Genomic DNA, 24,447 nt, shown 5'->3' on the forward strand with positions numbered 1-24,447 from the left:
CTGACATCACGTGGCAGCTCCGGCCTATAGGAAGAGTGCAGGCTGGTGCATGTGTGGTGATGAGGTGACACTTCTGGCTGTGTCATTCATGAATTGTGTACATGGCTGCTTGCCTCCTCCTATATGATATAACAATGTATAAAAACATCTCTTACCTGTTCCTGTTTTATGATATCTGTTCAATAAGTGCAATAAAAACAATACCTGTTAGCCCTGTTAGAAATAAAGAGATGCCCCCCAAAAAACCTTGAAGTATAACTCTACGTGTTCATGAGTGCCAGCACAGGCATTAAAATATAATATGTATGGGGGTTGCACATTCCTATGTCCGTATCCATGTGGTGATCTGTAAATATGGCCCTAAAATTAAACCTACAACTCCGATATGTGACAGATACACAAGTCCAGATTGGGGAATGGGCCAAGCAGAGAAAGTGAAAATAGAGTCATCATTGTATAAGGAAGAAGGGGCCAGGGGCCCATCAGAGAGCACAAAAATCTTATGACTGGGGCCAACAAGAGGCTTTATGGGGCCCTATGACTGGGCCTAACCAGGGATTTGTGGGGCAAATGACTGGGGGTAACTAGAGGTTTTATTGGGGCTCTATGACTGGGGTAACTAGAGGTTTTATTGGGCCTAAAGGCTAGGATAACCAGAGGCTTTATGGGGCTCTATGACTGGGGTAACCAGGGGCTTTATGGGTGCAGATAACTGAGGTAATCAGAGGCTTTATGGGGCTCTATGACTGGGGTAACTAGAGGCTTTATTGGGGCAGATAAATGAGGTAATCAGAGGCTTTATGACTGGGGTAACCAGGGGCTTTATGACTGGGGCAACCGGGGGCTTTATGACTGGGGTAACCAGGGGCTTTATGATTGAGGAACTAGAGGCTTTATGGGGGCAGATGACTGGGATAACCAGGGGCTTTAGAGGGCTATAACTGTAACTAACCAGAGGCTTTTTCTGTCATAGGCACAGCAAAGGACTTTACAGGCACTGGGATTTACATGGCTGTGTCACCTTTGAGCTGTCACCTTAATCCTAGAAGTGGGGGTGACCCTATATATTACCTGAACAAAGATGACACATCCCTTAAATTTATTATTATAATATTTTTTAAAAAATATATTTACATCTGACACTAGATCAGCTTTCTTTACTTTATTGTACTATTTACTGTATTAGCAGCCTTTCCAGCTTGGAGCAATAAGTACTTGACTCTGGTTTCTGAAATTTCCCCAATTTCCCCTTATACAGAAGCTTAATAAATAATAAATTGTTAGTGATCATTTCAGGTGACAGTTTTAGGAACAATTGCTGAACAGACAGGTGGCTGTCCTACAGCCTGTTCTGTTCTATGGAGCAGGGAGAGAGAAGTAGGAGTCAATCATTAACTGATGATAGACTTTTATTTAAAATCCATTGCTTGCACTCATCTCACAATGAAAATCCAGTTAGTAATCTAGTAAATGTTACTAACCCTGTAGCTTTGTAAACCTGATATCATTTTGTTTAAAATGACATTGAGCACTCATTGTTATGTCATAATATTTAACAAAGTTTGCTGTACATACTTCTGTTTTTTCAAGCTGAAGACCATGTAACAAAGTCTGATGAAAGAATGAATGTGTATGTATATGTATATATACAAACAAATACAAAGTTATCTGAGCTGCCACTTTAGAGCTACAATAAAGCTACTTAGCTTTATTGACTGATTACATCTGAAAAGGGTCAAACTGCGTCCCTAAGATAATTTATTAAGGCCACTGCAATTTTTGTCAGACATACAGTAATCACCAAAGAACACCAACAAAAAACCCCAGCAGCTTTGAAGATGATAAGCTACTAGTAAGATTGTTTCATGCCAACCCAGCAAAAAATAAAAGAAGACAATTCAGCAGATTGTGTTTAGACCTTATCTGTATGGTCTTTAAAAGGGAGAGCTTGACATATTTCTTGCAGCTACTGACTGCCCACAAGATTTCAGGGATTAAAGTTTATAAAGAGTTTAATAGCACATCATGATGCTGTATTGTGCCACCCATGTAACCTGGGTTCAGTATCAGCCTTGCTTCTGAGATAGCCAGTGTAATGCAAGGATGATGGTTACTTACAGTGAAGTATTCAGGTGTTTGTGAATACAAACTAAATATACATAAAATAAAACAATATAAACTAAAGAAATACAAACTAGTAACCTTTCCTGGTCTATGGTGTTGATTGCAGCATGTGCGAATACAGATGAATACTGAGAGTTAAGCTTTAAAGGGGCCCTTTTATGAGAGATATGATAGATCCTTACTGCGTCTGACTTCAGCATTTTTAGGTCACTGAACCAGAACTTGCAAGTTGCAAATGAGTTTTAGAACCTTCTATCTCTATACTTGTTCTATGTCAGTAACAAGCAATTAAACACTGAACCCAAAACAAAAGGATAAAACCAGGCAACCAATATTCTCGAAGGGTGATAATCCATAGGGATAAAACCAAGCAACCAATATTTATGAAGGGTGATCATCCACTCATTGGGCACAACAGCAGGATCTAGTATTCCTTCATGATACTTTCTTTAAAATGTATTGGGTGTTAATCCTTTGGATGCTATCCAATAAAATACCTCAGTGATATAGAAGAGCACTCTCAATAAATAGTGGGATGGCATGTGCACCAACAAGGCACATATTTTTGCTCCATTTGCCCCCATGGATAAGCTTTCCCTCACCTTATGGGTCACTGGGGCAGTGTAAGAGCAGACACTGAGTGACCTCCGCAGTAGGGACACATGCACAGTAAAACACCAGACTTTCCTGCACTTTTTAACCCCCTGCAGGCTTCCTTTAACTCTTTTCTCAGCTAAGAGCCTCTTATCCCGAAATACAAGTGTATATTGATGCTTTTATTTGTATTCTAGCCCTTTATGGGACCACATGGGTTGCTGCTTTCTTTATATCTATTGTTACACTAAAGAAAGAAGCGTTTTTTTCAAAACATTTTTTTCAAAAAAATTTAGTATATCGTGAATTTTGGCGTAATGGGTTTTTGAGTAGCCTTCTGCTTTCCCTGAAATCATTTTCAATGCAGATGCTCCACACATTAGAAATAAAGCCGCATTCTTTACCAGATAAATACATAACCTTTATTCAGTGAGTGAATGTTACAGGTTGGTCTCAGGAACATGACATACTAGGGCTAAACAATAGATAAAAGAGAACATGCTGTCACAGTCCTATTACTAGTTCCCAGGTAAAATATATTTTAATATATGGATATGAATGTGTTCCTTTTGTCCCTACGAGATCTTGGTTTTTGAATTACTGCAACTTACAATGTTGATAATATTTTCCTAACATGGAAACAGAATATCACATTAACAGTTTATTAACTGAAAGCACCCAAAGCTATCACTTGGATGTTGATCACATGCCAGCCAGTTCAGGTCTGGATGGATGGATGTGGGGATGCTCTGATCCTTGTGAGGTAGAACGTTTGGGTGGGGGTGACTTTAAAAATTACAGTATGTTCAAGAAAGCAAGGTAAAATGAAACCACCTAAAAGGTTATTCAAGTATCAGCTGTGGGTGCACTACTCTCCTAATGACTCTCTTATTAAAGACATTATATGAAGCAATTTACACAGAAAATGTGCTCTGTTTAAGCTGCAAGTCCTAGAACATGCTAGCTGGCAAGCTAGAACGTGATATTACTTGGCAGCATAAGGAAATAGGTTACCAAAGTTGGTCTGAAAGGGGTGTGCCACTGATTCCAACTTACAGTAAAGTTGTTCCCTAAAACAGATATAAGGGACAGCCTGACAGCTGCAGAATGAAAACAAACATCAAGAACAAACACCAGCGTTATGTCTGCTTTAGCATATTGGATGAAGCCAGCCTAAAAGTGATGTGTTTTACTACATGAAAACAGGTTTTAAGTGGAAATCCCATTCATTACTATGTAATGAGTTTACATATAGTAAGTAAGAAAGTGATTAGGCATTTTCAAGTAGTTTCCGGCAACAAACAGGAGTGCAGCAGCATGCACATTGGTGTGGGAAGGCTGTAAAGATATAACCAAAAAGCACATGGTTCCAGTTTTGTGTCATGTGCCCACGATGAACTGATGCAGCATCAGTTCTACAATGTGATGCCATACCACTGATGTCAGTGCCCCAGTGCAATTAACCCTAAACCACAATGTTGCAGATATATATACTGACCACCCATCTAGCCTGTCTTCCTCCAGTCTGGGTTAATTTATGAACATTATAAGTCAGGTCCTTGCTTATTAACAGCTTATTAGTATTGCTTATTAAATATATCTTGAAAAGCCTTTCTTGACCATGGTTTCATAGACCCGAAAGTACCCTCAAAGGTTGAAAAGGGGTTTCTTGAACTGTGGCGGATTAATCTGCCATTTCATGGTGCCTTAATATATCTGGAGCCAACACAGGCAGCATGGCTAATGAGGTTTTTTGATGTTTATAAAAGTGGTATTCCGGCTTCCACTGTGGGGGGCTAAATTTCCTCTGGCTACCAATTTAAGAGGCCTTTTCCCCACTGACCCCCAAAAATATGGTTTTAAAAAGTGTTCCTTGAAACTCGAAAATTATTTCAAGGGTTCCTCAACTATAAAACTGTTGGGAAAGGCTGATCTAGAGGACACCAAAGAAAGAGTGAAGAAAAGTTTATGAATGTTCATGCTACCATGGATATAGATGAAGCTTGAATTTTCGGTACAGAGATATAAGCCAGTGACTGAGCAATTGGTACCCATACTTTTAGGTTGACTGACCCGTTAAACATTGTTGAACAAACAGAGAATATAGCTCCTTGTAGTGGTGACACAAGTAGAAACAGAGAATACAATATATAAGAGACACTGGTTACATATGCTGGGATGGAACAGCAAATGTTTCTATTTATTAAATAGGATGATTTGATGCATTTATGTAAGAATTACTTCTCCACATTACTGGAATATTGTAGATGAATGAATAAGAAAAAAAACGTTTTCTGAGATGGAAATAGCTGAATGATTACAATACAGAACACATCACATTGTTCTGGAGATGTCCTGATAAAAGCAGCAGCAGGGAAGTGGCCTTATCCACGATACAAGGTGGGCTCTCCGTCTATTGGTGTGGCTTACTGACTAGTATCGTGGAGAAAGAATTAAGGTTTACAGCGTTGGACAAATCGTGGGTACAGGCACACGTCTCGGATGTGGTGTCTGTTAAGGATCCAAGTGAGGAATCTTTCCAGCCCCAGACCGTAGCCGCCATGAGGACACGTGCCATATTTGCGCTGTGGGAGAAGAATGAATAATGGTTATTACAATACTTTACATGACTTCGAATCTACACCAAGAGAATAAATTACACTGAAATTCTGGTGGATGTAAGGTATTACAATATTCTATAAAAAATATATTAAGATGTTTTAGTAGGGTCATATTAAGCTTTCATCATCTATTCCAACTAAAGCCAGCAAGCCTTACTGGATCAATAGTGGGCAGTGTTGGCTACTGGGCAAACAGTTTTCAGCAAACCCTAACTGCTAAAGCAACTTGTAAAGCCGGGTTCCCACTATAGTTATACAATAGTGTTGGCATGCGTTGCATTAACAAAAAATTTACACATGCTAGGCTTCTGAAAAAAACACTGCCCTTGTATGGTGTACTTAGGGTTTCATTAAGAACAAATGGCAATTCCGCACACCAATGCATTGGATATGTGCTGCAAAAATCAGATAAAGATCCTCTTAAAGCAGATATTATTTGTTGCCAATTATTTAATGGGTATGCCCTACAGGGTTCTGTATTTTATTGTATAAATATATATTTACAAAATGCCAATTGTTATACCTGGTCTGTATACCAGTAATAGGGTGTAGCATCAATTCCTTCTCTCTTGTAACCTTCCAGTAGCTCCTCGCTATCCCAGATACGCATGGAGCCTCCAACAATCTCACCAACGTTAGGCATAAGTACATCCACCTTAAATAGACAAAACAGTGGGAAAAAGTGAACCAAAATAAAGAAATTTGTATAGGAGAAACATGCAAACTGCCATTGCAAATTTGACTTCCCTGCAAAAATGCTAGTCACCAGGCTATCAAATTTAATTGAATGATCCAGTATGCACATTTACATCATGGTAGTTTTAACTAAATTGTTGCTATTTCCGAAGTTTTCCATTACTGGACTGTAGATATCAATTTTAAAAATTAAAAAATGTTGTCCTAGGATGACTATGTTATGCATAGCTAATTTAAATATCTGCAGCGTGATCCAACATTATAGTCAGGTGACAAAACTTCTTATTTACACAAGGAGGGCTTTTTTATTTATATATATTTTAAGAACAAAGTTTTTTTAAAACTTTTTTTGGGTAGCATGAATAATAAAATTTCCCTGCTTTGACTTCCTGTTCTTTAACCTCCCTAGCGGTCTGAATATGACAGCATTTTTGCTGTCCAAGTGCTGCTTTCTTTTGAAAATTCCTGCCAGACACCCCCCCAGCTAAACGTCCCATTGATGACGCCGGGGAGGCGAGGCCAGGGGACACTGATGCCGGGCGGACATCGCTGTCCACCTAGTCCCAACGCCATGGGCTCGTTGGGACTAGGTAAGCCCTTTACAATGCGGCATTCCCGAGTGTGGCTCTGGGTTACCTGTTTTGGTACTGAAAATTAACCTCCAGCCCCACCAGGGAGGTTAAAGGAAATCTATGGCATTTATATAATCATTGCCCTCATCAGTTTGTTTAGGTTGTTTAGGAGAATTATATACAAAAATGATAGACAAAATTCAATAAAAACACGGTAAAAAAAAAAACCCTTGAATATAAAAATAAAATCTAATTATATTTAAAAAATAAAATATAATATTTTAATTGGCAGGAAAAATCCAAAAAGAGAGTAGGAGGAACCACTACAGGATCTAACAAACTGGTTAATCTTTCTCTATTTTTTCTAACAGGTGCTGCTATTTAAGTTACTTGCTAACCTTTCGTGGGACTCTGGAGGTGTAGTTTCTCCTAGCCATAAAATTATCTTAGAGTTCTTACTCTGGTTGAGATAAGAGCATCAGGATGAAAAGGGGGACAACGACATTGGGTTTTACATATGGCTATACAAATAATCTACATTGGGGGAAAAACATCTAACTGTGTCTGATCTGCGATTGTCTTGGTTCACCAGAGACCAATAACGTCATGCGGCCTATCCTTTAACTTTGTGTCTTGGTTTTACAATAGAAGGATCCCATGGTTTTCTTAGAAAATGATCAATAGGTTGTAACACATATCATAAGGAAGACATTGTACAAGGAAAACACAAAAAAACTTGCACTTCGGTGGTACCAAAGTTTAATATTACTAATACAATAGTTTCCGATAAATTTACTAAGCCTACCATTTAATCAAAATCACACTTTCAAAAAGGGCACAAAAAAAAAAAAAAAAAAATAAAATTGTAACTGTGCTTCCCCTTTTTAGGTACCTATCCTGTTGGAGAAAAAAAATTCTTGGTACACAGTAACAGAACCAGGTTACAACATCCCTCTATTGCAATATTTTCATTACATATCTTACATGTATGTCTCTCTATGGGTTTCGCCCACAGCTTCATCAGAAGAAACACAATACCCCAAGAATAACCTGTGACTTCTGGGATGTAGGAATAATCAAAACACCAAAGGATCAAACACTGGAGAGACGGGAAGAAAAGGGTATCCTCTAATAGTATGTATACATGTCCCCACATGCAGTCCTGGATTATATGCTAGGGCTTTAAGTGCAATTCAGGATTGTTTCTTTTTTTATATGTACCAATATACCAAAGCACTTCTGTATTTGTACTAAATGTGTCGTATTTCCTTGTGTAAAAATGGACAAATGCACATAACGGTCGGACTTACAGATTCAGTGAGGCGGCGGTCTTCAGCACAGCGCTGCATGTAGAAAGACTTAATCTCAGCTGGGAAGCGACACAACAGGATTGGCTCGTTAATGGCATCTGTCATATGTCTCTCTGGAGCCTCTGGGATATCCTAAAGTTAAAAAAAAGTTATGTCTGCTTATTAAAAGTTTTTTTTTTGTGTGTTGCTAATATAATATTATTTTTTACCAAAAGGTGAATGACATGCCAAAAATCTGCAAAATGTTTTACCTCCCCAAACTCATAGTAGGTGCCATCATCCTTCTTGACATCGTGTTCCTTGAGCCAGGTGATGGCCTCAGAGTAATTCATTCTTCTGAAGGGACGCTTTGGGGGCTTGAACTCCTGCACAGAACATATTAAGTTAGAGTTAGAACTAAAAAAGAAAAAAAACTTGCTGCATGTGACAATTCTGTGAATCTCGACACTACATCCAGGAAAGTTTTCTTGTTAAACAAATGCATAAAATGACAAAACCAATATGGTTTCCTTCAGGTTTCTCCTTAATGTCAAAGCTTACAAGAAAAGCTGTTTCCATACACAACACCTACCGGGTGCAACTCCATAACCAAAGAGCCCACAGGTGACTTCATTACTCTGTCCACAACATCACACACCAAATCCTCTAGGCGGTCCAGCAAATCATCAAATGTCATGAAAGGACATTCAGCCTCTATGTGTGTGTATCTAAAAACAAAACACAAAAATATAATAAGTGGTCCAATCAGATCATAAAATCTCTAAACAGATACTAGATTTTCATCCTTGAAGATGATCAGTGTGATTGTCTCAGCTAAAAATCCAGGTATTCCACAATGTTAATTAGCGATCCATCATTACAGGTCACTAAAAAACTGACAATGCTACTACTAGAAGTAATTACCGCAGCTGGGCACACCTACTTGTCATCCTACTAGACAGAACAGAACTTAGCATTAGCTGAGTAGCCTGTTTGTATAGAGCTTGTTTACTTCTGTTACCCAAAATGATCTCCAGCGACCATTATGAGCAACAATAAGCATTAGTACAAGGCTTCCTTTAGGTTTTTAATACTGTGTGTCCACATAGGATATTTATTAGGTTGGTGCATAACAAATATTGAAGGCTTAAGCTAAGCCTCCTAGATTGTAAGCTCTTTTGGGCAGGGTCCTCTCCTCCTCCTGTGTCACAGTTTGTAACTGTCTGTCATTTGCAAACCCTATTTAATGTACAGCGCTGCATATTTATGTTTGTGCTATATAAATCCTGTTTATTAATATTAACAAGAAATAATGTGTAAGGAACCCTGGGTTCAGTGCTCTTACTCAGCCAAGTGACGCCGCGTCCTGGACTGTTCAGCACGATAGGACTGTGCTATGCAGAATGTGTCTCCCAGCGCTGGGATACAGGTCTCTAAATACAGTTGAGAAGATTGGGTAAGGTATGCTTCTTCTCCAAAATAGTCCAGCTTAAAAAGAGTGGAGCCTCCCTCAACTTGTGTTTGGACCAAGGTTGGCGGCGTCACCTGTGAACAAAGTCAAACATGTTTTACGGTGCTATAAATAAATTATTTACACTGCACAGTATTACAAGACATAATAACGCTATATAAATGGATAATTAAAATACCTGAATAAGTAATATACTGCAAAGATGTGAACGGCAACAAAAGACACAAATAGGCTAATTTATTAAAAATAATTTTTAAGAGGACCTTTTACTGAAATGGAACGCCTGCTTACACTGACCAGGGCTCTCTCCATTTCTTTTTGAAAAACATAGTTGTATAGGGTAAAGTTACTCTTGTCTTCCTCCTGTAATGTGAGGTGGGAGGGTATTATCGTTCTAGGTAAAGGTCCTGTTGAATGCACAACAGGTAAAATCTTATGAGAAGACAATCTTGCAATAGACTGGAGTACCAGATTCTACCTGCCCTGGGTTCCACAGGACTCTACCCTAAACAGACAGTGAGGTCGTGCACAGTGATGTGGAAGGCAGTGGTAAATTAGGCAGAATTGTAGCCTATAGCTTTTACAGGTACATTATTACCTAAATATACGAGGATTAGATAAGGAAGGAATGGTAGGTGGAACTGCGTTTTAGTGTAAGATTCACTTTAAGTGACGATTCTCAACCTTCACTATATCAGCCAAAAGAGGTTAACCCTCTTTCAAGCAAAAAGGGCTGATGGCTTCAAAGCAAAGAAGAATGCAACTTTTTTTTAATTTTTATACAATAAATTGTTCTTAGAATGACCAATGAACATACCTCATAGTATCCACGGTCAAAGAAGTGGCTTCTAAAGCAGTTGATGACTGTGGAGCGAACTTTAAAGATTTTGGACATGTTCTCTCCACGGATCATCATGTGACGGTTGTTCAGCTGGACGTCTACATCGGACTCTTCGTTTAGGAGGTTATCAGCTCCTCCGGCAGGGGCCAAACCGATCAGCTCCCAGTAATCGCAGGCCAGTTCATGTCCACCCGGAGCCTACAAGAGACCGAGACCAGTGAAAAACCAATATGTATATGAACAGATCTGAAACACAATTCCTGCATATATGGGAGTAAATGTTCTTACAATGGCCATCTGCAGTAAGGTACAACTTGACACTCAAAGTGTATGTACACTCTAAATCTATTTTACATACATTTGGCATCATGCTTTACTGTATACAGCACTTCCTGCTGCAGGTTGACAAAGCTAAGCCACTGACTCACAGTTAGCTACAGAATTGTTAGCCTACTGTATGTAATTGTGTACTTCCTCTTAGTACTACAGGGTTGCTGGTAAATCTAAACAAGATTGTACAATCAGAATGAAATGTGGTTCTAAATCTTCCATATGCTACTAATAAATGTTAAAAGCCAAAACTCCAGGATGTGCATTTCTACTTGCGTATTGGCGCGTTCTGTATATTTATTCCAGATCTGTACAGTAATTATACATCAAGCTTTCCTCTGTGCAGGAGCTTACTGAAATGAAGGCCAGTCCAGTAAATTTCTGCAGGCTGCCTTCCAAACTGGAAGATTCTAACTAGAGTTCAGCCTTAATCAAGGCATCAGTCCCCACATTACAAAGAATATTTCTCACTTCCTGTATCAGTAACATGACAAGTGAAGATTAATCTCTTCAAAAGGGAGACATGCAAGAAACACCTAACTAAAAAAAAAACTAAACATTAGAAACTTCAAATCCTTTTGTTATGAAAGCCTTCCACTCATACCTGCTTTCCCTCAGGTACCAGGTTCAGGGTTCCATACACAGCAATTGTACTCTCTGTAGACAGAACAAGTCCATTGTAACACTGGCACTGAAAATAAAGACATAAACATAAGGTATTGTGTCACATTCACGTACAATAAAATGTGTATTTTGTCAGACTGTGTTATAATAGAACTTTCCAAAAAACATTAGAAGGAAAAAAGTAAGAACTGTTAAACCTACCAATTTATCGCTAAGGACGCATTGAAGATATCCAGTACCATCCCGGAGCACCACAAACATTAATGTCTTGCCTAAGACACATAAAGCAAGAAGATAAACTATCTGTATAATTATATATACACACACACACATATATATATATACATACATACATACACACACACACACACATATAGTTTTGGCTTTTTACGGCTCCAACAATATAATATAAAACAAACCCTACAAGTGAAAGATTTAGAATGAACCTTTAACTCCAGATGGTTCTCACACAGTTAACAGGGAAATCCAGCTATAAACCCCATCTCCTCTTATCTGTGTAAATACTTTTACCATATATTTTCCACAAGAGCTGTCAGCTTTCACAAAAAAGCTGTGAGTGTCCCCATTAGAGATTATCCAGCATTTCCTGTCTGGTAAACCAGCAGATGTGAAAGAAGATTTTTTTTTTTTTGGAGTCCCAGGGAGCAGAAAAAAAAAGACAGATGCTCAAAAAAAAATAAAGCCATTTTGATTTGAGGCAAGTGATGCAAGAATCTTCTATTTTAATTTAAAGACATTTAAAAACCAAAACTGTCATTTTATGTTTTTTTTTTTAGAAAAAACATAAAATGTCACACTTTTTATTTTTCTGGTTCTCCTGAAGGAAACTCTTCCTCATATCTTAGTCATATGAATGTGGTATGCAGTGTCCACTTAGAGAGCTACAGTATACTGATAGCCGTTTATTGTAAAGCCACCCAAGCAAATCAATATAAAGATCAGGGATCGGTTAATAACAGGCTAAAAAACGTAATTATTAAAAGAAAGCAAAACACATGAGCAACATTATAGAAACTGATCTGGTCAAGTCTGAGAATGCTCAAATATATTAAAAATGAAATAAAATAGGAAATGGACATTGATACCTTGTCTACGCAGTCTATGGACCCAGCCAAATACTTTTACTCTCTGACCACGATAAGCTTCTAACTCTCGAATTTTCAGCTGTAAGGGAAACCAGGTGCTTTTAAAAGATGCCATTACAAGGATAATAAAACATTTAAAAACACAACACAAGACAATAAAAAATTACCTGAAATTTTCTAGGAAATACATTTATGTTAATTAAAAAAGAAAGCAAACCTTGGAACTTTATCTTTTAACGACCCAAAAGGAAAGACCTAAATTGTGATTTATTGCTGTGACTTACTGCACTTTGCATTGTCTTTCAAAATAAACCTATTAAGCTTATCCTGATACTGCAGAAAGAATGAGATTTTTTTTTTGCATAGGTTGGGCTGTTTCCCCCAGCAGCATTCAAGATTCTCCTTTTATATTATAGTACAGAAAAAAATAACAAGACATTGTATGTAATACATCAGGACCCCACTACGTCCTCGTCTCCTTACACCTACATATGGTGGTCTCGTATACCTCTCTGCACTACAATGCAAAACAGGATTTGTATGCAATTCATTCAGCCAAAAAAAAATCTCTGACACACAGAGGGCAATGACATCAGAGCAAACAGGGCCCATAATCAAAGTCATAAAATTGTTAGGGGGATATACCTGTACATTACATAGTGTGGTGAGGTAAAGTGGGAAAAGAGCAATAACAGTGGCTCCCAATTTGGTTTTTCAGGGGAATGTTTATGTAATGTTTCCACCTGGCTGAAATTTCTACAGCCCAGTCGGTAAATCTATCTTTAACCTGCATATTGAAATGAGAGCTAGGTTGAAGTAGTGTTTTTCCTTCTCCAACCAATCAGTAGCTAATCTGCACTCAGAAATGGAATCACAGTATACGAGACTGAGCGTGATTTCAGCACTAAAACTGAATGCAATGCAGAAGGAAAGGCTGGGACTGTGCATACCAAAAGCCTAGGTGCCAGGTGTCTTAGATGTGGGAAAAAAATAGTAAATATGATAAACTTACTCAAATCATCTACAGGCTACATCTTACCAATACATTGCAGCCAGCAAAGTTATGACTAAATTATGTTCTTTATAACTCCGAGTTTTCCAACTTTTTTTTAGCTATGACCACTTCTTACTATGTGCATTGGGCTGTGTTAGGCAGCATTGCTCAATGCAATCCCAATAAAAAGTGAATATTACTCCTTTGATAACCCTCAAGCCAGTGTTACACCTATGTGCTATAGTACCACAGTGTACATTTTATAGTTGGGTTGCCATTTAATCAGATTTTCTGAATTTTAAAAGGTGGGTATGAATGACTTTGTTCCCAGGGACTTTGTGTACACTTATTAGCAGGATATTGAAGGAAATATTTTTATGACACTGTCCAAATAATAAACTATATTCAAACACAAGAACAAAGATTACATTTAAATCAGTTACCAGTCTTTAGGTATAATGCCTGCATCAAACCTGGAGACCATGCTAGTGACGTACTTACTGTCTTAGGTTGACAACCTTGAACCACTGAAATATACTTATGGGATACTGTCATGCTAGAATAGGAAGTGTTAGGAATATAGAACACCCCCTCTTTCTGCATAACATAGGTGATAATGTAGTATTCATTTACATATTTATAACAATATCAGAGATAGGGCTGTAGCAGCTGTATTGTACACAGGACAGCAATGGAATTCTGACAGGTATAGTTGTTATTTATTAGCAATCATCAAATAAAGATATGACATTTTTATATTAACAAAATACTATTAACTTTATTAAGTTTTATATACCCATCAAAAAGAAGCAAAAAAACAGAAGTTTACTGAGCCACTGGCAAACACAAGGCATTCCCATTCGACATTTCTTCTTTTTGTAAACTTTAATTAGTGCCATAAAACTTTAAAAAAATGGCTCAATATAAGACAGTGTAAATCAAACAGGTGCATTAAAAAAATCAGAAGCGTCCTGGATGTAATACAATATACACCTGTGACAACAGAAGTTTTTTTTCTACAAAGCTTAAACAAGGTTGTTAACAGATTATTTTGTGTAGAGGGGGACTACAAGACTAGCTGAACAGAATGATAGATTGGCTGACAGGTTAAACAGTCAACACATTATTCATTCATCTATTTATTTAGAGTTTTGTCTGGAGTTTCATGGTACCTGCAGTGAGGAAGAACAGAGAATTCCATCACTGACCTTTGATTCTGGAAATTATCTGTCCCTGGCTGTATATCTGATTCATTTACAGCTGCAGTCTTTCAAAACAACTGACGAATGTAAATTAGGAATTTACCCAACTTTCTCGATTTACACGCTTGCTCAATTCCACTTCTCAGGCCAAATTTACAAAAAAAAAAAGACAAATTTAGCAGGAGGTTAGCAATGGCAACCTTCATGTCTCTTTCAGTACATATGCACTTAGAGCTCACAATAAGCAGTGTTCTCCCCAGCCCCTTTTAGCCGGGCACACCGCCCTGCACTGTTTTTGGGTGGTTACTGAAGAGTTGGGTCACAATACAGGGGCTGCCACCTGCCTACAATTTCTTACCACCCAGCCTAAAATAAATGCTGGGTTAAACACTGATAAGTCTACTAAAATGAGAAACTATTTCAACCAATCACATTCTTCCTTTAACTTCTAGTAGTGCAAATGCATATTCTGGTTGCTGTGGCCAATAAAGGCATTCTTTGTTACGTTCACAAACAGAGCTAAATATGATTGGATTTAGTTTATAAAGATCTTACTGTTTTTGGCTCTGGGAGGTTGGGATCATTCACGATGATGATCTTCCTGGCTTCTTCGAGATTCTTCTCACGTCTCATGTTGTCCTCAGCCTGTGTGTGACAAAAAAAATTCAGGACACACTCCTAGTCTATGTAAAGTCTGAAGTAGGGAAGGATTAGACGCTTTGGCAAGTTTTTATTGCCGTCTGTGTGCCCACCTAAGCAGGTCATGCCTCCGTTTTCCTGGTGATCACTACAAGTGTTGCTAAATGCATAAAAAAAAAAAAACAGTTGTCACCAGAGCAAGTGGTAAGGGAAAATCCTTTAGGAAGGACATCGAATGCAGTGACAACTGTCTAGAATGGGAATTCCATTTACTTTGGAGTGATTTTCTCTCATTGGCTGTTGCATTTTCAGGAAAAGTGACTGAAAATTTCCCTAGTGGCATACAGGTAGAAAAATTGAAAAAACACCTGGATGAAACTAAAAAATTAAAAATACACTATGGACTTCTATTCTTTATCCCAATAGATACGTTCTCACCTCTTTCTTCTCTTTGGCCTCATTCTTTGCCAGCTCGCGGTTGAAAAGCTTCTTAACACTTTTCAGCTGAGACTTTGAGATTACATCCCATCTCTACATAGAAGACAAAACCTGAGATTAGTAAAACCACCTTAGCTTGGATGCTAGGAGACCTGCAATATTCACTTTCCGCATAAAAGAGCAATAGGACTAAATGCAGACACTGCTAGCTTAGTGAACACCTAATAAAACACATTTAGTTACAAATCTGCAAGTACTTTATATTCAAATCTGAACAAAAAATGTGCATTAGAAGCTTAGGAAAGCCAGATAGTGACCTCCTTATGTGGCTGACAGGCATCCAGCATCGACTAACCCTTTCGTCCCCAGGATGTGTACATTACCTAGGCAAGTCAGCATTAGAATAAGCTATTTGGGGAGCACAGTGGCCCAGAGGTTAGCACTCTGGCCTTTGCAGCGGTGTGGGTCCCAGGTTCAAATCTCAGCTAGGACATCTACATGGAGTTTGCAGGTTCTCCCTGTGTTTGTGTGGGTTTCCTCCCACATCCCAAAAAAACATGCATTTATGTTATTTGGCTTACCCTTAGACTGTATTAAAGACATATGACTATGGTAAGGACATTAGATTGTGAGTCCCTTTGAGGGACAGCTAGTTACATGACTATGGACTTTGTAAAGCACTGCGTAATACAGTGGCACTATAAAATTACTGAGTAATAAAAAAAATCCTCAAGACTGACATCCACCATCAAGGCATTTTATCACTTGCAGAATGCAATCCAGAAGCCAGTTCACTGCTGTAGTAATTACATATATTGCAGCCGACTTGTTCACAACATCCCCGTTCATAAATAACAATAATATTAATAAAGTGCCAAAACTCCTTTCCCTTAGTAATTTTGACCAGCACTGCACCCCAATTATCTATTGGAAGATTATTTTATCCCCAAGTGCAATTCAGTGCTGAACCCAAAAATTTTGTTAAGCTGAGTGGGAAGAATTGTAGGCAGGTGATGGCCCCCTGTATTGCGACCCAACTCTTCAGTAACCACCCAAAAACAGCTGGTTGGTTACTGAAAAGTGCAGCGTAGTGCGTCCTGCCAGACGGGACTGGGAAATACACTGCAATTATTTTATATCCAGCAACACAAAACTGAGGTTTTCACTGTCTAATTTTCCAGCAATGGCTAACCATGTTCCATGTTACAAACTCACCCAGGGATATCAAAACCTTCGTGTGATTAATAAGATGACAAATCTTGCCCACTAAACCTCAGTATTAATGTTCTATACCTTACGCAGTACACTGGTCTCTCCTCCAAATGAACCCTATATATATTCATATTCTGATATCTTTACTTGTGTATCCCTTGAACTACAAAAGGGTTAAGTGCTAGCTTGTAGAACTTTTTTATTTGATAATTGTGTGTACCCATGCCAAATACTTTGCTTAAATTAAGATATTAAGATAAGCTATGTCCACAACACCACCCTGGGGAGCACAAGGATAAGGTTAGAAACATACTAGGATTGCTTTATTGTCCAATCAGTCCAATAAGGGGACTAAGAAAGCACAACATAAAAAGTCATTTTTTTTATATGCCCCTAGCATGGTTGATTTGTTTTTGGAAAAGGGGTTTGAAGGTTGAAGCATACATATGGATGTCTGCCTAGGGTTTTTCTTAAAAAAAAAAAAATCAGTGCAAAGAAGTGTGATTTAGTTGCAGCAGTTGAATGAATAAAGACATCTGCATCCTGTGTGCCTAGTAATATATACACTTCAGTGACATAGACTGTAAATTAAATGTGGCATACAACCTCGTTCTCTTTCTGTGAATCCACATAGAAGACTGGAAAGGGCTCTTTCCCCACAGTGAGCATGGCCTAAAAAATAAAAACAGAAGATTAAGGTCATTAAATCCAAAATAGAATAATATTACTCCAGTACAAATGCCATAAAAACCAAAGGAAAACATCAATAATTATAGGTAATTAAAGAATATTTCCAAGTAGCACTATAGTGGGTTAAAGTGAAACGTTCACAAGACAAGGCAATGTAAACTAAGAATCTAATGTATATAAATTTATTGAATATAAGACTATATTGATATGTTATAGGGAACATCTATAAATGGTAAATGTGTAACTTGTCATTACATTTCACTAAATCAAAGATAGAACGTCCAGGTATGTGGGATACATAGGCATTCCTGTGCTTCCTCAGTGTTCTCTCCAGCTCCTTCTAGCTGGGCACACCACCCAGCACAATCTGAACTCTAGATTCTTGAATGTGATGGTTGACCTCACTGACCAATAGGGAGGCTAAGCATTTAAATTTAGCTGTCTATCTTTCTGGACCTGGATTGTTTTGATGTGCTTTCAATAAATGTAGTATCAGCATTTTTTTTCATGGGCGCAATTTAAATTGTCCTAACCTGCAACAGGTTAAACTGCATTATTATTACAATCTGTAACAATGCAAAACAAAAAACACTGTCACAGAAGCATCTGAAGGGAGCTGCTGATCCGTTGTATGGTGTATTTCCATAAAACTTTCATTTATTCATTAATTTAACCAATGTACCTAGGATATTAGAGTAATTGTTCCCTAGGTAATGAACACAAATAGCTCTCTTCAAGACAAGAAATGGATTCTGTGTAACTGCTGTGCCAATAAGGCATTGTTCACTCAGAAGTAGCTTGAACCATTAAATCACATTCTCTGATATCAACCCTTGGATATCACTGAACCCAGGGGGAAGAGTTCTTGAGCCCTAAAGTCTTACACAGACCACAACCTCATATATTTATCTGGTCAGTGAACACAAGTAATGCCTAATCCTTATACCTACCACTATGTCCACATTACTCACTATATTATTCTATCATATATACAAGAGGATAACGACCACTTAGATATTGTGCTTGTGGCACATACTATAGACCTGTCTCACCTCTGGCTGTTTGCCGAGTCTAGGTGTAGCCAAACACAATCAAATAAAAGCTAGTTTTTGAGACGAGACTTTGGATTCTGTTACCCTGGATAAGGAATTGAGAAATGATGTAGGAATGGGCAAAACGGTGGCTTAGTGGTTAGCACTCCGGCCTTTGCAGCGCTAGGTCCCTGGTTCATCCCGGCCAGGACACTATCTAGTTGGAGTTTGCAGGTTCTCCCTGTGTCTGTGTGGGTTTCATCTGGGTACTCCAGGTATTGTTATTATTATTATTATTATTATTAAACAGGATTTATATAGCGCCAACATATTACACAGTGCTTTACATTAAGTAGGTTAGTTTATTTGGCTTCCCCCCAAAAATTGACCTTAAACTGTACTAAAGACATAAGACTATGGTAGGGACATTAGATTGTGAGCTCTTTGAAGGACAGTTAGTGACATGACTATGGATTTAGTACAGTGCTGTGTAATATGTTGGCGCTTTATAAATACTGTGTAGAAATATATTGATACATTTAAAAAAAAAAGCATTTTTGGCCATAGTAAACTTAGACTTCAGGTCAAATTCATACTGTTGCACTAGGGATGGTGTGCTTTTGTACAACACACATTAAAGAGCAATTCTAGGAGACAGGGGAAACCAATAGGTGAATGGCTGATCTTAATAAGACAACACTGAAGCTTTGTTAGTCATGAATTCCTCTTAGTCTATCATACCTGCTTGACTAGGGATGCTGTTGCTGGCTACAACTTACCAGCAACAAATACTCACCGGATTCCATCCATTGTCCAGATGAGGGGCCATTGCAGGTGAATGATGGTCTGAAGCATTTCCATCAGCAAGGAAGCAATGCCTGGAACCGAGTGAGTTATGTACTTCGCTCTTCCTAGCCAACTGGTCACTGGTGACATGTTCGTTAATGTAAAATATTTTAAGGGCACGTCCTCGTTTTGAAATGATTTTACATATGCCACATCCCAAATTACAGCATAAAGATTTTTATTTAAGGTTGGTCAATCACAACAGGACTTTAACGGCATTGATTTTGTACAACTCCATACATTAATAACAATTTCATAATGTATTGAAAAAATAAACATTAAAAACTGATAATAAAACCAAGAATGGTGTTCAACAAATCAGGTTTGCAATTTTGTGGATAGGCTTTCAGGCTCGAGTTCCACACGTTTCTCGGAACTAAGTCCGCTTCAACAGGAACAAATCAAGCTTCCATCTCCACATTTTAATCCTCCACTGGGACATACAGACCAAGGAACCAATCGCTTTGAAGTGTAAAACCATGCAGCACTAAGTCAAAGGGCTTTCTGCATATATTTGTTGTGGTGCTTAGTTGCCATCCATTTTTTTTTCATAGGCACCGCTAGTTCTCACCACCTTGACTTTCCATTTTAGCTGTTGTAAGTCCCATATGTCCCATTTTGTGAAAATATTATGAAATTGTTATTAATGTATGGAGTTGTACAAAATCAATATAGTTAAAGTCCTGTTGTGATTGACCAACCCTAAATAAAAATGTTCGCTAATGTAACATGGCTTGAATAGAAATGTTTAACCAAGATAACTTCCTGACTTTATGACTCGTGTGGGCCAATACTAATCTAGCCCCAATCTCAACCCATTATTACACAGTGAAATCCTGAGCAGGATTAATGTGTTTACTGTAAGGGGTCCACAGCATCACAAGAATATTCCAACAATTGTGAATAGAACATAAACTTACAAAACTGAAAACAGGAAAAAAGTCAAATCTGACCAATCTAGAGCTTGAGTTATGAAAGCTGGATAATACTGATTAGTAACCTGTATTGGGTTAATTACCTTGAGAACAGTTTTAAAGGGTTTTTCCTTGCTCCCATCACCAGTGGTATCATCCCCTTCTTTGTCAGACACGTACATCTCTTCTGTGTGGAGAGAATGCAGATGATTAATTCAGAGCTTTAATAAACACAACATGAGAAGATTAAGTTTGGGTGAATAAGTGAATCCAGTATAACAGCAACTGTGACATCACATTTCATTTCCATTAAAAATGACTAGAAGTTATGTGAAATCATGAACCAGCCAACTGTAAACAACTGATTCTATTCTCAATCAAATTGGGGGCAATGGGACAGATTATATGGGTAAATATAATACCTTGTGTGGACGATGGATCAAATCTGATAAGAATTGTGGTCACTGAACAAAGCAATCAGTGGCTGAATATTGTATATGTGTGTGCCATGTGTTTCAACATTTGATAAATTGACTAGACTAGTTGGTTGGGCACAAAGTTGGCATTGTGTACAGGGGCTAATGGTTGAAACAGAACAGAAAAAGATTTTCTCTCCCTGGGCTTGAGTTTAATTAGCACAGCACAAATGTTTTTGTCTTAATTTCTTTTGGTGGGGAGAGCTCTTCCCCTTCTGTCTTTATCGCCAGGGTGGTAAAGTCTGAAGGGGAAACCTGCAGCTTCCTGGGATAATTGCATCACAGTATTCTCCACAGATTTTTTATTAGCTGGGTGGGAAGAAGTTGTAGGTGGGTGGCAGCCCCTGTATTGTGACGCAGCTCTTCAGTAACCACCCAAAAATAGCCGGGCGGTTACTAAAAAGTGCCAGGTGGTGCGCCCAGCTAAAAGGGGCTGGGGAGGACACTGCATCACATATCCAAGAAGGCTGTGGGCTGCTATTTTTGTGTAGGCTCACACATCCTCAAAGAGCTTCCCTGTAATTTAACAAAAACGTGCTCCATCTCACACATGCGCAGTGAGATTGGCACTTTTTTTTTGATGTACGTTTGTAGAAACGTCATCCAATCTTGGACATGCACAGTGCGAATTAGGATGATGTGAGGAAGAACCCCGAATAAGGAAGACGGCAGCGCTGGATGGATGGTTAGTGCCAAAAATGAAGAGGAAAAATATAGAAGAGGAAAGAATATTAATATTAATATTATTAATAAACAGGATTTATATAGCGCCAACATATTACGCAGTTCCATACAATAAATAGGGGTTGCTAATGACAGACAGATACAGACAGTGACACAGGAGGAGATGACCCTACCCCAAAGAGCTTACAATCTAAGAGACAGTATAAGACTTGCTGGGCTCAGTTTGTGGATGGAATGTTAGCTCTTCACAGGGAAAAGTAACTGATATATAGACCAAATAAAAGAATTATAAATCTGATGTTTTTTGAAGCCTTTGACCAATCTGGAACACTTAGAAGAATTGCCACCCTAATACAATAAATGTCTGAAGAAGGACTGTCACTGTTGGATATCCAGGTTATATTATAAGTTATGATAAGTTCCAAGAACTGTAAACTATTTTATAAATAGGACTTAACATGTGTCCATACAAAACTTTTCTTCTGAGGTTTGGATAGAGGATGAATTAAAATCTCTGTTGGGTTTACTAACACTGGAGAATTTCCCCTTATATGCTACTTTCTGTTCTGCAGATTTACAGAAAATGAAACAAGAGGTGAATCTGCAACAAAATCAAGGAGAGCAATAAAGAGGGGGGAGAACGACACAGCAATATTACGAACGTTCATTGTCTGTGCATCGGCCAGGACGGTCCTTCGGACGATGGACAACGAGCACTGTACACATGAAAGATTCTCATCCGATATCGGCCCTGAGCTGATTGTACGAGAACAATTGCACATGTGTACCTGGCCTTAAGGCAAAGGGCTCATATCTACTGTATGAAAATGTAACATTATCCTAACAAAGATGAGAAAATCCAAAATATTTATTTTTGGGACTCCCCCAAGGTCAAATTCCAGATATCATACATGAGATTTGCCCTGCAGCACATCCCATCCCATCCCACATCACATACAATATTCATCTATACTATGGGCATATTCAACCAGTATGGGCAGCTCTCCCCCTACTTGCCATGCTGCCTCTGTACTTAAGACTATAATGCTTTTTGCTGTCACATATTTCTTTAATGAATGCCTGTCACCTGTACTGACTTGGTAATGAATGAAATGTTGCTGTAAATAAAGCTCAGTCCTATACAGCCCATTGATAAAGAATGCCCATGTCATGCCCACCCCCTGCCATCCATATGTCCTGGTACTGGCCAGCTCCCTGCCCCTTCATACAGTCACAGAACATGTCTTGTCAGTCATTACATCTCCCATGTTTATATCCATCCTCTCCATCCCCATTCTTACCTAGCTTCAGCTGAGCCGTGCCCTCATTGATCGACTCCATGTCTCGCACACTGACTGTCAGCCGGTTGCATCAGATTGTCTGCCTCTTGCTGAATGCGCATGCACAGAATGGGCGCTTCCCTCTTACGTCAGAGCTCTGATTCAGCCGTAGTTGCTCTATTGCAGCTATTGCGAGAACACCGGAAGTGGATATTCTGTCGCCTCATAGGGGTTCTTTCAGCCATTTTGTTGGAAGGAAACATTTCAAAATCGCTTAAAGAGAAACTAAACTCAAAAATGTCTAAAAAAAAATCTTTTTACCTTCAATCCCGGTTGTCTAACCTTTTATGTAAAATGAAATTTCTGAGTTTAGGTACGCTTTAAAAGCACTGTGAATATTATTATGTTAACTGTGAACTTAGTTAATTTCTTTTATAATGTATTTGTACCTCCTAATTTTCTGAAATGTTAAAAGGGGGTATGAAATATTTAATAGGTAGAGAAAGGTAAAAGAGTAAGAGGATCGAGAGAGGATAAAAGAGTAAAAAGGGTATAAAATATTTACCTGAAGAATACATGCATTTTCCCAACCCTTCCTTTCATCGTTCTTTTAAGAAGAATGCTCCCCAAACCTCTGGAAAAAGACGATCTTGATATAGACTGGAGTCTCTTCTAGTGAGATTTTACAAGAATCTTGCCAGAAAAAATGGTGACAACATCCTGACCCATGTGCCCGAGGTGGGGGGTAAGGGAAGTATAATTCTAACTTTTCTAAATTTTTCTAACTTTTAATTTTTTTCAGGTTTATTGCTTATCAAGGGAAGGGGAATGGACTTAGTGAGGGTAAACAGACCTTCCATGTTAGTTAATTTCACTTTAAGCACAAAAGTGATAACAAAAAAACACATAAACTAAAATGTTAAATTAAAACATAAACCTAAAAAGGTTTAGTACGATAAAAATCCTTCAGGTAAAATAAATGTATTGTTTTTTTTTTTACAGGGCTAAGGATTAAAGTGTTTATAAAGCAAAGGGACAGCTCCCAACCAGTTTCATCATGTCAGTGCTGGTTTCCAGTAGTCCTCATGGTATCCCGGCTCCCCTTTTATTGCTCATCCCCTGGACAGAATGATCCTCTGGTGGGCACTGTTACTCAGGACCAGAGGATCATTGGGCGAGCTCAGTTATGAAGATGCTGTTTAATGATGCTGTTTAGGACCAGAAGATCCACCAATGGGCCCAGTTAGTCAGGACTGCAGGATCCTTTAATGAGCTATGTTACTTAGGACCAGTGGATCCTTTGTTGGGCCGAATTACCCAGCACTAGAAGATCCTCCAATAGACCGTGTTACTCAGAACCAGAGGATACTTTTGTGGCCCTGTTACTCATGACCGGAGTATCCTCTATTAGGTTCTGTTACTCATGACTGGAGTATCATCTGGTGGGCCCTGATATTCAGATCAAGAGGATTCTTTGTTGAGCCTGGTTACCCAGGACAGCAATATCCCGTAGATGGTCCACTACTCAAGGTGGTTTCCTGATTATGATGAGATTGCATTTAGGACAGCACCTTAGCATGCTCCAGGTGCAAATTACCCCCTTACCAGGGCTTAGATTGGCTGGCTTATACTCATTCAGTCTGCAATGGGTCATTAAACAGCAGCATAGCAAGCAGAGGAGACAGGTGACAGATATTATGGTTTAAAAGAGAATGCTTTAGGCTGGGGGTCTGCGACTGCTTGAGAAGAGAGCCAGGTAAACTCAAAGGAGTA

The 24,447-nt window shown here is 38.5% G+C and overlaps 1 protein-coding gene across 1 annotated transcript; it reads right to left on the reverse strand.

The window, feature by feature from the left end:
- Positions 1–4,869: 4,869 nt before the first annotated feature.
- On the reverse strand, positions 4,870–22,810 carry NARS1 (asparaginyl-tRNA synthetase 1). Its single transcript, XM_072416521.1, has 15 exons — positions 22,696–22,810; positions 20,339–20,421; positions 17,360–17,425; positions 15,542–15,634; positions 15,020–15,109; positions 12,269–12,347; positions 11,364–11,434; positions 11,143–11,229; positions 10,185–10,406; positions 9,242–9,441; positions 8,489–8,624; positions 8,169–8,282; positions 7,918–8,049; positions 5,863–5,994; positions 4,870–5,303 (listed from the first exon to the last, which is right to left on the reverse strand). Exons 1-15 carry the CDS (start codon positions 22,733–22,735, stop codon positions 5,172–5,174), a joined length of 1,677 nt encoding a protein of 558 aa, XP_072272622.1. The 5' UTR covers positions 22,736–22,810; the 3' UTR covers positions 4,870–5,171.
- Positions 22,811–24,447: the final 1,637 nt, after the last annotated feature.

Source organism: Pyxicephalus adspersus, chromosome 6, assembly GCF_032062135.1.
Source record: "Pyxicephalus adspersus chromosome 6, UCB_Pads_2.0, whole genome shotgun sequence".
NCBI lineage: Eukaryota > Metazoa > Chordata > Amphibia > Anura > Pyxicephalidae > Pyxicephalus > Pyxicephalus adspersus.

Bases quoted from the DNA above. Each gene is read 5' to 3' on its own strand.
- NARS1 (XM_072416521.1), bottom strand. From the start codon at position 22,735: ATGGAGTCGATCAATGAGGGCACGGCTCAGCTGAAGCTAG. The intron at 8,625-9,241 runs GTAAGAGCACTG...TTTTGTTTTTAG, and splicing joins ACGCGGCGTCACTTGGCTGA to ATACACACACATAGAGGCTG. The intron at 5,304-5,862 runs GTATAACAATTG...CTTCTCCCACAG, and splicing joins ATTACTGGTATACAGACCAG to CGCAAATATGGCACGTGTCC.